At 59.5% G+C, this 13637-nt stretch overlaps 1 protein-coding gene across 1 annotated transcript in view; it reads right to left on the reverse strand.

Annotated features, from left to right (window-relative positions):
• The window catches only part of LOC124243009 (uncharacterized), a 152722-nt gene that overhangs the window by 44298 nt on the left and 94787 nt on the right, over positions 1–13637 (reverse strand). The window contains exons 44-49 of the mRNA XM_046668547.1: positions 10258–10465; positions 7353–7516; positions 6001–6113; positions 4807–4888; positions 2009–2146; positions 236–398 (exon numbers count right to left, since the gene is read on the reverse strand). Coding sequence (XP_046524503.1) covers positions 236–398; positions 2009–2146; positions 4807–4888; positions 6001–6113; positions 7353–7516; positions 10258–10465 — 868 coding nt within the window. The remainder of the gene's footprint in view (positions 1–235; positions 399–2008; positions 2147–4806; positions 4889–6000; positions 6114–7352; positions 7517–10257; positions 10466–13637) is intronic.

Below are 13637 nucleotides of genomic sequence, written 5' to 3' on the forward strand. Positions count from 1 at the left end.
AAGGAGCCCGGCACCCCCAGATCAAACCCTGCTCGTCTTCACAGCCCTTCTCACTATTTAGTTCACATACGCATCCCTGCTCACTGCCTGTGTCCCTGAGGGCATGGACCTGGGCCGTCTTATTTCCCGATGGCTCCCCAGGGCCTGGAACAGCGGCTGGATAAGCAGTAGCTCGGTGATGGTTCACTGAGTGAGGGAGTGAATGGGCCCCTGCCAGGGCCTCTGGGAAACTCACCCTGCAGGCCGAGGCTCCCGGTGGTCTCGGGGAAGGACCCCGAGAGGCTCCCGTTGAGGGCCACCTCCTGGCCGTCCCACAGCACCGTCTGGTGCAGGACGCGGGTGCCACGGGTGCGCTCGTACAAGGTCTGCAGGACCAGTGCCCCAGGCAGGGCGCTGAGCTGGAAGAGAAGACAGAGCCGGGTCACTGGGGAGTGGCCCATGCGCCTGACTGGGGGAGGAAGGGAGAGAAGCTTCCAGGATGAGAGAGACGAGGAAGGCTGTGGAGCGCCACCAGTCACCAGGCTGTGACACACATCGGGGGTCAGAAGTCCAGACGCTTCCTGGGGATGGACAGAGGACACGGCGCAGGGGGTGCGGGGGTGAGGGCGATAGACCCTGGGTGCCCCGTAAAGACGACGGCCCCCCTCGGCTCCTCTTCCAAGCTCTGTGGCCTTGGGCCAGTTTCCTAACCTCTCTGAGCCTCAGCTTCCTCATTTGTAAAATGTGGCAGCATGATAGCGCCCGCCTCTGTGAGATCATGCGAGCCCTGGGCTCAGCCAGGCCAGACCCTGGGTAGTGCCGGGCCAGGCGGGAGCCACCTCGGTGGAGGGTGGGGTTTCCCAAACTCTAGTGAGCGGGTCTCATGGCACAGACCTGGTGCCGAGTGTTGGGGCACAAGATGACCAACGCTGGCCTGGCCTTTGGGGCTGCCCAGATAGTGGGGAGACAGTCACAGAGACAGAAAATGATGGCGCCAGGTGACAGGGTAGCCATGAAAGATACTCAAGGGACGAAGGAACGCAGAGGAAGAAGTCGGTGGACAAGGCAGGGAAGGGCATTCTAGGCAGAGGGAACAGCCTGTGCAAAGGCTCAGCGAGGGGCACTCTCCCTGCTGGTGGTGCCACCACCGGAGGGTGGCTCAAGGGCACAGCAGGGGACCTCTGGGACAAGGAGGGGAGTTTACCCTGAAACGTCTCTAAACCTCATCACCACAGCGGCTTCTTTGCTGTGTCTCTGCTGCCCCCTGTCGGTCCCTCCCCACAGCAGCCCGGGGAGCAGAAATCACCCTTTGGATCATGTGCCCAAAGGCTTCCAATTTCAGAGAGAATAAAATCCAAGCTCCTCCCTGTGGCCCGCCCTGCACGAGATCAGGACCTACCCCCCCCCTCGCCCCCCCCACCGCCTACTGTTACCCCCTCACCCACTCTGCTCCAGGCCAGGGGCCAAGCCTCCAACATGCCAAACTCATCCTGCCCCAGGCCCTTTGCACGGGTTGTTCTCTCTGCCTGGACTGCCCTTCTACCAGATTTTCAAATGGCTGACACTTGCTTGTCAGCTGGGGTTAGCTCAGATGTCACCTCCTTAGTGGGGCCTTTCCTGGCCACCTAATCTAAATGGCTCCTCTGTCACTCTTACTCACATCGCCTCATTTTGTTTTCTCTGTAGGATGTACCACCATCTGGTATATTTTCTTATTTATTTACATGATTTGTTGTTGTTGCTGTCAATCTCTTCACTGGCGTGTACACTTGGTGGGAACAAGGACTATCAACCCTGTTCTGGGCAATATCCTAGCTGCTGGAATGGCACCTGGCGTGGCCCCTAGACGCTCAATAAATAAAGGAAGGAAGAACAGCAAGGCCAGCTGAGAAGCCATTCCGGCAACTTTTGCCCACTTCCCAGCCCTCCTGCACTGGGTCCCCCTGGGAGCCAGGACAACTCCTCTTTTCTCAGAGGGCTGCCCCAGGAGCCTCCCGGGCTGCCCCGGCCCCGGCCGTCCTCCACACACCTGGGGGAAGTTCTGTTCCAGCTTGACGGTGTTGGTGAGCCTGGCCTCAGCAGGCACCAACCTGGTGCTGATGCGGAACTGATGCTCCTCCACCGCCAAGACAAACGCGCTCTCCGTCTCCCCCTCGGAGGACCGCAGCTGGGTCAGAGGAAAAGCAAGTGAGACATCTCCCCATCCAGGCTCGGATGGAATATTCAGGAAGATGCTGGCTCCAGGCTGCAGGCTCTGCCTCCCAAAGCCCCAGGCCCAAGAGACCCACTGCTTCCTGGACTGGATGAACTCTGATGAAGGGAGGGTCCCGAGCCTCCGTTTAGGCCACTGGGCACCGCCTTGACAGCAGTCGCCCATGCCCTTCGGGCCGTAACAGTGACTTGAAGACGGCTACCGGCCTGGGGCCGGCGGGCGAGAAGTCGAGCTGTTACACTGTAGCCAGCAGGGCCGCTTAGCACAGAGGACGCCGCCCAGGCGCTGTCTCCAGCAGACCAGGGCTCCCGTCCTGGCTCTGCCACACAGGGGCGGGCGAACCCCACTGGTTCCTTAGCTTCCAAGCCTCGGCTTTCCAACCCGATAAACGGGAACAACGATACCCACTTTATTAATGTGTTGATATGAAAACTGTGTGACCACCAGGCTAGCTGAACAGCAGAATGACTTCGGGTACTTGTTAAAAATAGAGATTCTGGGCCCCCACCTGAGACCTGTAAAAACAGAACCTCGGGGAACAGGGTCAAGAATTGGTTTTTTTTTTTTCTTTTCTTTTGGAGGAAGATTAGCCCTGAGCTAACTGCTGCCCATCCTCCTCTTTTTGCTGAGGAAGACTGGCCCTGAGCGAACATCCATGCCCATCTTCCTCTACTTTATATGTGGGACGCCTGCCACAGCATGGTGTGCCAAGCGGTGCCATGCCTGCACCCGGGATCCGAACTGGCAAACCCCGGGCCGCCGAAGCTGAACATTCGCGCTTAACTGCTGCGCCACGGGGCCGGCCCCAAGAATTGGTATTTTTAAGAGCTCCTCAGAAGCCTCGTTACCTTCGTGGTACCCCTGTCAAAAATCAACCTGAATTCCATCTCACAGAAACCATCTGATCCATTGAAAGAGAGGATTTTTACGAAACTGCCTGGACACTGCAAAATTGTCAAGGCAGGAGTTTCTCTCTAAGGCGGTTGATGACAATGCAAGCTTTAGGGGGAAATACGTCAATACCTGTAACTGACTTTGAAATGCATCAAAAACTAAGACGGATGGAGAGTTAGGCGACAAAGCAAGAGGGGGTGAAATACGAATGAGAAAATCCCGGCGGCGGGCATGTGGGTGTTCGCTATAAAATTGTCTTAATAAAGTTTTATTAGCACACAGCCGCGCCCATGTATTCACATATTGGCTAAGGCTGTTTTTCTTGTTACGAGGGGAGAGTTGAGTCACGCAGCAGAGAGGGTAGTGGGTGTAAAGGCTGAGATCTTCATTATCTGGCTCCTTACAGTGAAAGTTTGCAGACGTCTGTTTTAGATTAAAAAGCTAGAGACTTGGCTGCAAGGTGCCCAGGGTGACCATGGAGCGCATCCCAGATTCACAGCAAACACAACGAAACAGCTCTAAAGAGCATCATTGGGACAACTGGGAAATTTTATTAAGGACCGTATATTAGATAATAGTATTATGTCACATGCTCCATTTCCTGAATTCTGTAAGAATATTGTGTTATATAAGAAAATCTCCTTGTTATAGGAAACACTAAAGAATTTAGGAGTAAAGAGATCTCACGTCTCCAGAAACGTCTCTCCATCAACTCTTGATAAGGAAGAAAAAAGCGCCTGTGACAGTACAAACGTATCTAACACATCTGAGTATCGACAGAAAGATGTGGCAAGATGCTAACAGTGCGGGGATGTTTGCCGTCCTACAATAACTTCTCTACAGGTTGGAAATGATTCAAAATAAAGATTAGAGGGAAAGAGAGTAGTTCCCTGAGTGACCGTGCAGTCGCTAGGGGCTCGGGGAGCAGGGCAATGGTGTGTGAATGGGTCGATGCAGGGCCTGGCGCACAGTAGGGCTCTGTAAATGGAGGCAGCCTGGGCCAGGGCAGAGAGGGCGCTTAACAAAACTGGGTGGCTGGTGGGACAATGAAGCGACCCGCGGACAGGTGTGGTCACGCCCTCACACAGTCACTCATTCATTCTTTCACTGAGACCCTACTGTGTGCTGGGCTCCTGTGCCAGGAGCGGCTGATTTGGGGAAGAGGGGCAGACAGGAGACAGACAATAGAAGCTCAGAGGGTGGGGGACCCCATCCTGGGTCTCACGGGCCCTCCTGTCGACCGCAGGACCCCCAGATGCCACACGCGGGGCAGACGCACGACAGACGGATGTCCTGGGGGCTCACAGGCCGGGGGGGAATGGGGTTTGTGGACAAGCGCGGGAAGACATACAGGGGCCCGAGCCGTGGCAGGCAGATGGCACCCCTGGGAGGTGGTGCTGGCTCCGCTCCAAGGGCTGTGTCACCCGATCCGGCTGCTGGGAGTGAGCCAGGTAGGGGGTACATGGCGCCAGGCCCAGGGCGGGCCGGCCTGGCCTGGCTCCCGAGGGTCTCATGGGCCCGGCTGGGGGCTGTGGGGCCGGCCCAGGAATGTAACCCTGGGCATGTTTGGGAAAGCTGGAGCCAGGGGGTCTCCCAGGGTGGCCCACCGCGGCCTGCTGCAGGCTCGCACGCCGACAGATGTGGACGTGGTGGCGGCCCCGCCCGCCTCGGCCAGGGAATCTGGAAGCAGTTAGGGCTCGGGCTGGGGCGGCCGTGCTTACCTTGGCTGCGGCCGAGGCTCTGCTGGGGCAGCGGCCCCGGAGGGCAGGGAGGTGATGCCGGCCCCACAGCTGCAGCTCTTTGCTGGAAGGGAGGAAAGAGCGTGCCAGAGGCCTGGCACGAGGGCGCCCTGGGCAGGGACCCCGGAGACGGGCTGGGACCAAGCCGACCTCCCCAGCAGAGGGATCCACAGCCCTGCGAAGGGCCATTCCTACGCCCCGAGCCTGAGGGCCATGTGGTATAGTGGTTAGGGCTGGACTCCGGCCCCGGGTGACCCGTGTTTGAATCTCAGCTCAGCCTCTGCCTTAGTCCTGGCATGCTGGGCGAGCTCCTGAGTTGCCCTCTCGGAGCCTCAGTTTCCCCATCAGTACAGGGCTACAGTGGTACAGGGCTTGCGTCTCCTATGGGCGCCTCCCGGGGGCCCTGTCCACACAGTGCGCCCCTCTCCGCTCCCCCCAGGCTGGGCTGCTAGCTCCCCACTGCTGCCAGCCCTGGGGAGGACCCCATCCTGGGGGCTTCTCTACCCCAGGCTGGCTCAACTGCAACACCGCCGACCTCTGAGGCCACATAACCCCTTGCTGGGGGCTGACCTGTGCCCTCCAGGAGGTTGAGTAGCATCTCGGGCCTCCGCCCTCTAGAAGCCAGCACCTCCTCCCGCCCCCAGTTGTAACAACTAGAAATTCCCCCAGATGTGGCCCACTGTCGCTGGGTGGGCAAACTCGCCCCCAGGTGAGACCCATGGGTCTACACCATGAACAAGCACCTTACTCATCTCCCTCAGTGACCCGGTGTGAGTGCCGGAGCCTGGCTGGTGGTCCCCCTGACTTCATATACATGTAAGACCACCGAGCTCTGTGCCAGGCACCCAGTAGGTCTGCAGACTGAAGAGCTGGAATGGTTAGTCATATGTATTTGAGGCCTGGGGTGGATGCACTCAGTTTGTGAGACCAAGAACTCCTCATCCATGTCCTGCCTCCAAAGCTCAAGGATATTTTATTAGCTGTGTGACCTTGGGCAAGTCACTTTGCCTCTCTGAGCCTCTCTTTCCACATCTGTACAGTGGGGCCATGGGGAGGATTCAAGGAGGTGCTGGGGGGCAGGGGTCGGGTGTCGGCACACAGTAGGTACAAAGCTGGTGGCTCCCTCATGCATTCCTCTCCTCTCGGGGGCCCCCAGAGGCACAGACAACCCCTCACCTGAGTGCCCGGTTGTGGCCACGGACGTCAAGGACCAGGCTGGCTTGAGAATCACAGGTCAGCTGCAGGAAGGAGCTCATCTCGTCCTCTGCCCAGAGCCCCCGGACCACGAGCTGAGGAGGGAGCAGGAGGGGGAGCAGGTTGGGAGGTGGGAGCAGGGCAGGGGCCTGAGGACATCCCCGCCCCCCTGCCCGGCCCCTCTCACACCCCTGTGGACGTGGGGACCTTCGGGCGGGGCCCAGGCCTGCTCCCTCCTGGCAGCCCAGGTTGGCCATGCCCCCCGTGGGCCCCCAATGCAGACCTGCAGCCCAGACACCAGCCAAGAACAAGCTCCATACAGCTCTGCCACCCCCGGCCCAGGAAAGGGGCTGACACGAAGTCGGGGAGAAGGGAATCCGGCCACTCAGTGGCGGGTGGAGAGATACAGACGCGCCACACGGGGCTCCGGAAAGCGGCTTTGATGCTGGGTCCGGAACGTGTTGTGCGACTTGTGGCAGGTGGGAGGGCCTGGCCAGGCAAGATGAAGGGCACCAAGTGTCGGGGGCCACAGCAGTTCCCCTTCTCAGAGGTGGGAGGGCATTGCGGGGAAGGGCCCGGGGCCAAGCCCGAGTCCCTGTTTTGCTGCCTGCTTGCTATGCGACCTTGGGCAGGTCACCTGCACTGTCACGTGTGACCCAGAGGTGATGAGGATGATGGGAACGCCGATCATGACCACTGTCATCGTCATCACAGCGGCACCTGTTTCTAAGCATCCGCTCCACCAGGCACTGTCCGAGGTGCGGTGCTGGTATCAACTCATTGCATTCCCAGACACACACGTTCCCGGTGCAATCGTTACCCCCAGCTCCCAGGTGAGGAGACCGAGGGCACAGAGAGGCTAAGGAATCTGCCCAAGGCCACACAACCAGCACGTGGCAGAGTCGGGATGGAATTCGTAAGAACCGGGCCTCCCTGCCTCTCCCTGGGATGTTAGGAGGAGGAAACGAATCAGCGCAGAGAAAACTCTCAGAACGGTGCTGAGCATGCAGCAGGCGCTCCACTGATGGAAGCCGCACTTTGATTCTGATCAAAGAGCGGAAGGCAAAAAGGACGCAGGACCAAGAGCCAAATGTGGGGCTGCGGGAGGCCAGTCCACACCAGCCACATGGCTGGGAACACGGAGGTTGCTCAGCGGGTGCTGGTCATCACTGTTAGTATTATTGATAAAGCCTTTACAAACTGTAAAGTTCTGGAGAAACAAACTGTAAAGTGCAAGGCAAGAGTGTCCCTGTCAATTATGCACACAGTGGGTCCTCTGCACGCCAGGAGCAGGCGGGAGTGGCCCCTGCCCGGGCTGGCCCGTCCATCCTCACCTGGCTGGTGAAGGGCAGGCCCAGCCTCCGGAGAGCGAGCGCCGAGTGGCTGACGTTCACCACCAGCTCCAGAGTGCCGTTCAGCGGCCGGGCCACCAGGGCTGCCACATCCACACTCACCCCGCTGTCCCCATGGAGGGCCACACCAGCCCGGGTCTGGGTCTCTAGAGGCAGGAAACAACACTGGCTGCTGAGGACTCGAGGTCACCTCCCTTCCCAGCTCAGGGACGCACAGAGACTGCGGAAGGGGCCACGCCCTGAGGACGCCCGTGGGACGGACCGTGGGCAAGCCCTTCACCTCTCTGCGCCCCGGTGACATCCTCAGTCATGAGGCGTCCCCCCATCTTGGCCTGGCCGGCTCCTTCTCTCATTGGGGTCACCGCTGAAGTGACACCTCCTCTGAGAAGCCCCCCGTGATTGCCCATCTAAAGTCCCAACCCTTCCTGCTCCCTCCCCTGCCAGAACATCCGCCTGGTGGGGACAGGGCCTTTAGTCAGGTTTGTTCCCTGCAATATCCCCAGAGCGTAGCACAGCTCCCAACACACAGCAGGTGCCCCGTCCTTGCTGACGGAATGAACGAATGAATGAAGGCTTCTCTCAAGGGTGGATCAAATACCAAATTGATGTCAAATGACACTGACCCGTAGCTCACCCACCCCGCGCGGGGGCATCCCTTCCAGGGCCCTGACCCCAGGCTGGACAAGCCTCATCTCGGCCGGCAGTGAAAACCCCCCAGAAAGGAGAGTCCAGGGCCCGGAACCTCACAGTCGGGGGTTGAGTCTTACGATTCTTTGACTTCAACTCCTCCTGCCACAGTTACAAAAGGGTTCCCGGGAGGGAGGAGGTGAGGCCGAGCCTGCGGCAGAGGCTGGCTCCCAGGGGCAGCTCGCTTCTCTGGCCCCGGCCCCTGGCATCGGGGCCGGGCAGGGGGGCAGTGCTCCTGGGCCGATGGGGACAAGCCTGCAGCTCTGGGCCTCGATTTCCTCACCTATGAAGTGGGCACAGCCCGCCCACGCCAACAAGGTTGACTGGGACATCACACCTGCCCGTGGGCACACAGTGGGTCTCAGGAAAGCTCGTGCCCTTCCTTCATTATTCGACCTTCAACCCTGTGCACCTACTATGCGTGGGGCAGGACCGGGGAGGGGACATGGTCCCCAGGCCTAGGGGCTTCCTGACTGTCAGGGACACCAGGATGCTAATGCCAGGCCGAAGGGGTCCCCTGAGGGGTTGGGATAGCAATGGGGGAAGTGAGAGGTCACCCTGGCTGGAGGTGACCACACCAGGCCCCCCAGGGGTCAGGGGCAGAGTGGTCAAGGCCCTCCCTGGGACGACCGTCCCATCCCTTACCCGCCATGTCCCCAACAGACCCTTCCTCAGAGTGGTCCGTGAGGTCAGCCCACAGTGACACAGTCCCTGTCTGATGCAGGTCCCCGCTCAGCCCACAGCAGGTGGAGGACCAACGTGGAAAAGTTTGAGGCCAGGAGAAGATGACCCGAGGGACCGGGGCAGCCCCCAGGGGTCCTGATCTCTGCAAGCTCCTTCAGGGTCAGAGGGCAGCCCTGGACTCGCCCTGCCTGGGTTCAAGACCTGACTTCATCCTCAACCAGCTGTGTGTCCTGGAAAAAGTGACTCAACCTCTCGGAGCTTCCATTCCTCCTCTGCAGAATGGGGTGGTGTTACCAAGCCCTACTTCATACGCTCATGCATTCATTCAACAGACATTTAATTGAACACCTACTCTGTGTCACGCTGTAAAACAGACCAAAGTCCCCCCTGTCCCGGTGGAGCGTATATTCTAGCGTGGGGAGGGGAGAAGACAGGCATCGAGAAATGCAGGTACCGGATAAGTCAGTTACACAGGGCGTTAGAATGACAGAGCCAGAAAGGGGGATGGGAAAGCTAGAGGGAGGTGGGGTGCAAATAAAGTAGCTTAGGTAGGAAAGGTCTCACTGAGGAGCTGACATTGGAAAAATGCTGGAAGGTGGTGAGGCAGTGAGCCAAGCAGATGTGTAGGGGAAGAGCATTCCAGGCAGTGGGAACAGCCTGTGCAAAGGTCCTGAGGCAGGAGCAAGGCCAATGTGTTTGAAGAATAGCAAGGAGTGGAAGGAGCGGGGGCCCGAAGATGAGGTCAGACAGGTGAGGGTGAGGCTCCTGAGGGCTCAGAGGCCCCGCTACGGGCGTTGACTTTCCCTGGGTGTGAACGGGACGGTTGAGCTGATTCATGGAGCTCCCGTGTATAGAAATCTTGTCTGGTATGTATGCAGTAAGCGCTCAATCAATGCTGGCTCTTATTACTCTTCTCTTCCCTTCCCCCTCCATGATGGGTTACATCGCTTCCCCCTAAAGCTTATGCGGAAGCCCTAACGGCCCCCACAGCTGTGCAGGGGACCTTATTTGGAAGGAGGGTCTTTGCAGAGGTGATCAAGCTGGAAGAGGCCGTGCCGGGAGAGGAAGGGCCCTGATTCACCGACGGGTGACCTCGAAGGAGAAGAGGTGCAGACACAGGCAGAGATAGAGCGAAGCTGCCACCAGCCCAGGAACCCCGGGGCCCCCGGAGCTGGAAGAGGGAGGAAGAATGGTCCCCTAGAGCCTTCGGGGGGAGCCTGGCCCCGACGACACCTGATTTCTGACTTCCGGCCTCAGAGCCGCGTGAGGATAAACTCCTGGTGTTTGAAGCCCCCAGTTCGCGGGACTTTGTTTCGGCAGCCGGAGGAAACGCATCCACGCGCCCTTGGGAATCAGGCCCTGGAAGGGCAGGGGGTCCAGTGCGTGCTGGAGCCCAGGGCCATGCCGGGCCTTGACGGGGGTCTCGGTGCGCCAGGGTCCAGGTGTGAGGCCGGTGGGCAGGCTCCCAGCGGGGGAAGCCGCTCTCGGTCCCGGCGCAGTGCGCTGGGGGTCTTACCGTGCATCTGCAGCTCGGCGCTGAGGCGGGCCTCGCCCGGGAACCCCACCCGCCGCAGGGCCCCGCTGTCGTGCTGGCTGCGGCCGGAGAGCTCCAGGCACCCGGCACGGTGACAGCCGCTCACGGAGTAGTTCAGAGAAGCGGGCCCGGCCCAGATGCGCCCGGAATGCTCGAAGCAGGAGCTGCCGTCAGGAACGTCCACGGAGAGCTGGAATGACATGACACAGAGCTGGAACGACATCGAGGGGATGCCGGCCACCCCGGGGAAGGGAGTCACCCCACCCGGCTGGCCCCGGCTCACGCAGACCCACATCTCTGTGCGGGAGGGACTGAGACCCCCTCGGGGGACCAGCCCTGGGCAACAGCTGGGTCCCCCCTCGGCTGACCGCACACGCGCTGTTTTGCTGGGCAGACCGTTCTGGCCGAGGAGAGACTGCTAACAGGTACGGGGTTTCCATTTGGGGTGGTGAAAAACTTCTGGAACTAGAAAGTGGTTGTACAATGTTGTGAACGTACTAATGCTCCCGAATTGTACACTTGAAAACAGTTAAAATGTAAACATTATACGTATTTTCCCACCATAAAGGAAATTTTTAAAATATGCATAACTTGGAAGATTTTAGACAGGGCCTGAGCTCTCTCCAGCCGCACACCGCCCACTGGACACAGTTTCGTTCTCCCCCGGCCCCCGAGGGTGGAGTTTGCAATCTCTGCACCACAGGCTCGTAAGCGAATGACAGAAGCCACAGCGGCAGCAGGGCACGAAGCACGCGGCCGCAGGGGGCGGGGCCCCTCGCCACTCTATGTCACCCGCTTTATAAGGTAGGGGTGTCACATCGACTGTGCTCCTTCTGGGTGCCAAGCCCCGATCCACATGTGGGGAGGGCCGCCCACGGAACACAGAAACGCCTGACCCCGTGGGGCTGAAACGCTGGGGGTGGGAGACAGCTCAGGACGAGGTGACAGCATTGCAGGCATCAGGTGACGGGAAGATGATGGAAAAGAGAAAGCTGGGACGAGAGGGAGGCGCGAAGGAAGGAATGAATGAAGTATCTGTACACCTGTCTCTGCCCCCAGACCACTAATATTTGGTCTTTGACCCCGGTTCCTGACATAGAACTTCTAACCCCGCAAATTCTTGAGTGATGGGGAGATAAGAGCATCTGACACCCCGAGCTCCTAAATTCCTCGGAACTGCCTGGGTGAGAGAAGTGTCTTTGGATCTCGTGAGGTGACTCTTGGTGGCTCCTAGATGGGGGGTGGTCACCAGAAAGACCAAGCGGTGATCAGAAGCTTAGAACTGCCAGCCCCACTCCCAACCTCGGTGGAGGGGAGAGGGGCTGGAGATTAAGTTAATGATCCATCACGCCTACGTGATGAAGCCCCCATAGAAATCCCTAAACCATGGGGTTCAGGGGGCTTGTGGCTTGGTGACACATCCATATGCCGGGGGGGGGGCTGTACCTGAACTCCATGGGGACAGAACTCCAGACCCCCCCCGTCCCTCTTCATCTGCGTCCTTTATCACGTAATAGACCAGTGAGCGTAAGCAGGGGTTTCTGAGGGCTGTGAGCTGGCCTAGCAAATGACCGGGCCCCAGGAGGGGTCACAGGAACTCCGATTTATGGTGGGTCAGCAGTGCAGGTGACAAGCTGGGACCTGCGGTTGGCATCTGAGGTGGGGGCAGCCTCGAGCCCTTCACCTGTGGGGTCTGTGGTAACTCCAGTGTCAGAAATGAACTGAACTGTAGGACACCCAGCTGGCATGGGGCACCCCACACATCTGGTCACAGACGTGTCCTGAGTGAGGAGTAGAGAAACGAGAGGGGTTTTTTTTACACAGGGTCAGGGCCGGGGTGACATTCACCAGGTGGCCAGGGAAGGCCTGAGAAAGGACGCACGTGCAAAGGCCCGGGGGAGGCCAGGAGTGGGCTGCGGGCATCAAAGGGAAACAGCGTTGGCCTCAGGCAGAGGTGCGCCAGGTGAGTCTGAAGAAAGGGCTGGAGGGCGAGCGTGGCCGGAGGAAGGTCGGCGAGGGGAGCCGTGGGGGGCGAGCTCAGAGAGGAGGTGGGCAGATCCCGGCCAGAGGCTCTGTGACGCTGGGCTGGCCTCTGAGTGAGCGACTCAAATGGACTTGGGGGTGCTGCTGGGTGGGGACGAGACCAGAGGGGACGAGGGTGGGCACAGGGAGCCCAGAGCGCACACGGCCTGGATACAGGTGGGACCTGAGAAGGCTCGGAGCAGGAGATGAAGCTGGAGGGGGTCAGAAGGGGTCGAGTTCTGGGTATGCTCAGCATTTCCTGAAGGTGGGATTCTGTGTGAACGAAGACGAGGGGTCGAGGATGACTCTGAGGGTTTGGACTGCACAGCTGGAAGGACATGGGCGGTGCCATCCCCAAGACGGGGAAACCGGCAGGAGAATGAGGCTCAGAGGGAAGTCTGAACTTTGTCTACCATCCCCCGTGTCCTCAATGTTTTCAAGGTTTGTTGAGTGAATGAATGATCGCTGGCTGCATGCATTTCCGTCATCACTGGCGCTCGCCAAGGCTGACCTGCAGGCCCATCCTGTCCTCCACAGGGAGCGCCCGCAGCATGGGGACGTTGTGCTGGAGAGCGTAGCTCAGGGAGACGTGCTCCGGCCGCCGAGTGAAGGTCAGCTCCTCGGACACCTGTCGGGGCGGAGGACCGTGGGACCTGGGCCACCGGGCTGGGCTGTCCCCACAGCCCCCCAGCTCCCCAAGGCCCCGCCGGCAGAGCCCCACACCTGTGTGCCATCCACTCCGACCCGCAGGGTGCATCTGTAGCTGGGCCCGTGCCTCTCGGTGGCCAGGTCCAGCAGGACCCGGGCTGGGAGGGCCCAGCGGCTGGGCTGGGGCAGGCTGTGTGTGAGCAACAGGTCCACCTCCTGCTGGGTCTACAACGGAGTGAGAGAAACAGAGACTCACGTGCCTGGGAAGCGGCCAGATCCTCCCAGAGAGAGAAAGGCAGACCACTCACAGACAGGAAATCGAGCCTCTTTTCTTCCCTTCCCCATTGGCCATTGCATCGTGTAAAAACAATTCGGTAGATTTTCACCAAATGTGATGAATGCATTTGGGGGGTCTGCTCTAAGGGAAGTGGCATGTACGGAATTCACTGGGGAGGTGCCCAGGGGAGGAACCTCAGAGAAGAAGCCTTCAGTGAGGTCCAGGGAGGGACCCACGGAACGTTTGGGAAGCACATGCCGTACTGGTTGGGATGCAGGGGACACGGGAGACCATCAGTGGCCCAAATGAAAAGTCATGAGAAGTTCAGAATGAGGCTCAGGATGACCCGCGATGGGGCTGCTTCTCACGCGGGCGGCTCTATGCCCCAGGCCCACAGCTCTCCGTCACGTAAGTG

The sequence above is a fragment of the Equus quagga genome, chromosome 7 (assembly GCF_021613505.1).
Source record: "Equus quagga isolate Etosha38 chromosome 7, UCLA_HA_Equagga_1.0, whole genome shotgun sequence".
Classification (NCBI taxonomy): Eukaryota; Metazoa; Chordata; class Mammalia; order Perissodactyla; family Equidae; genus Equus; species Equus quagga.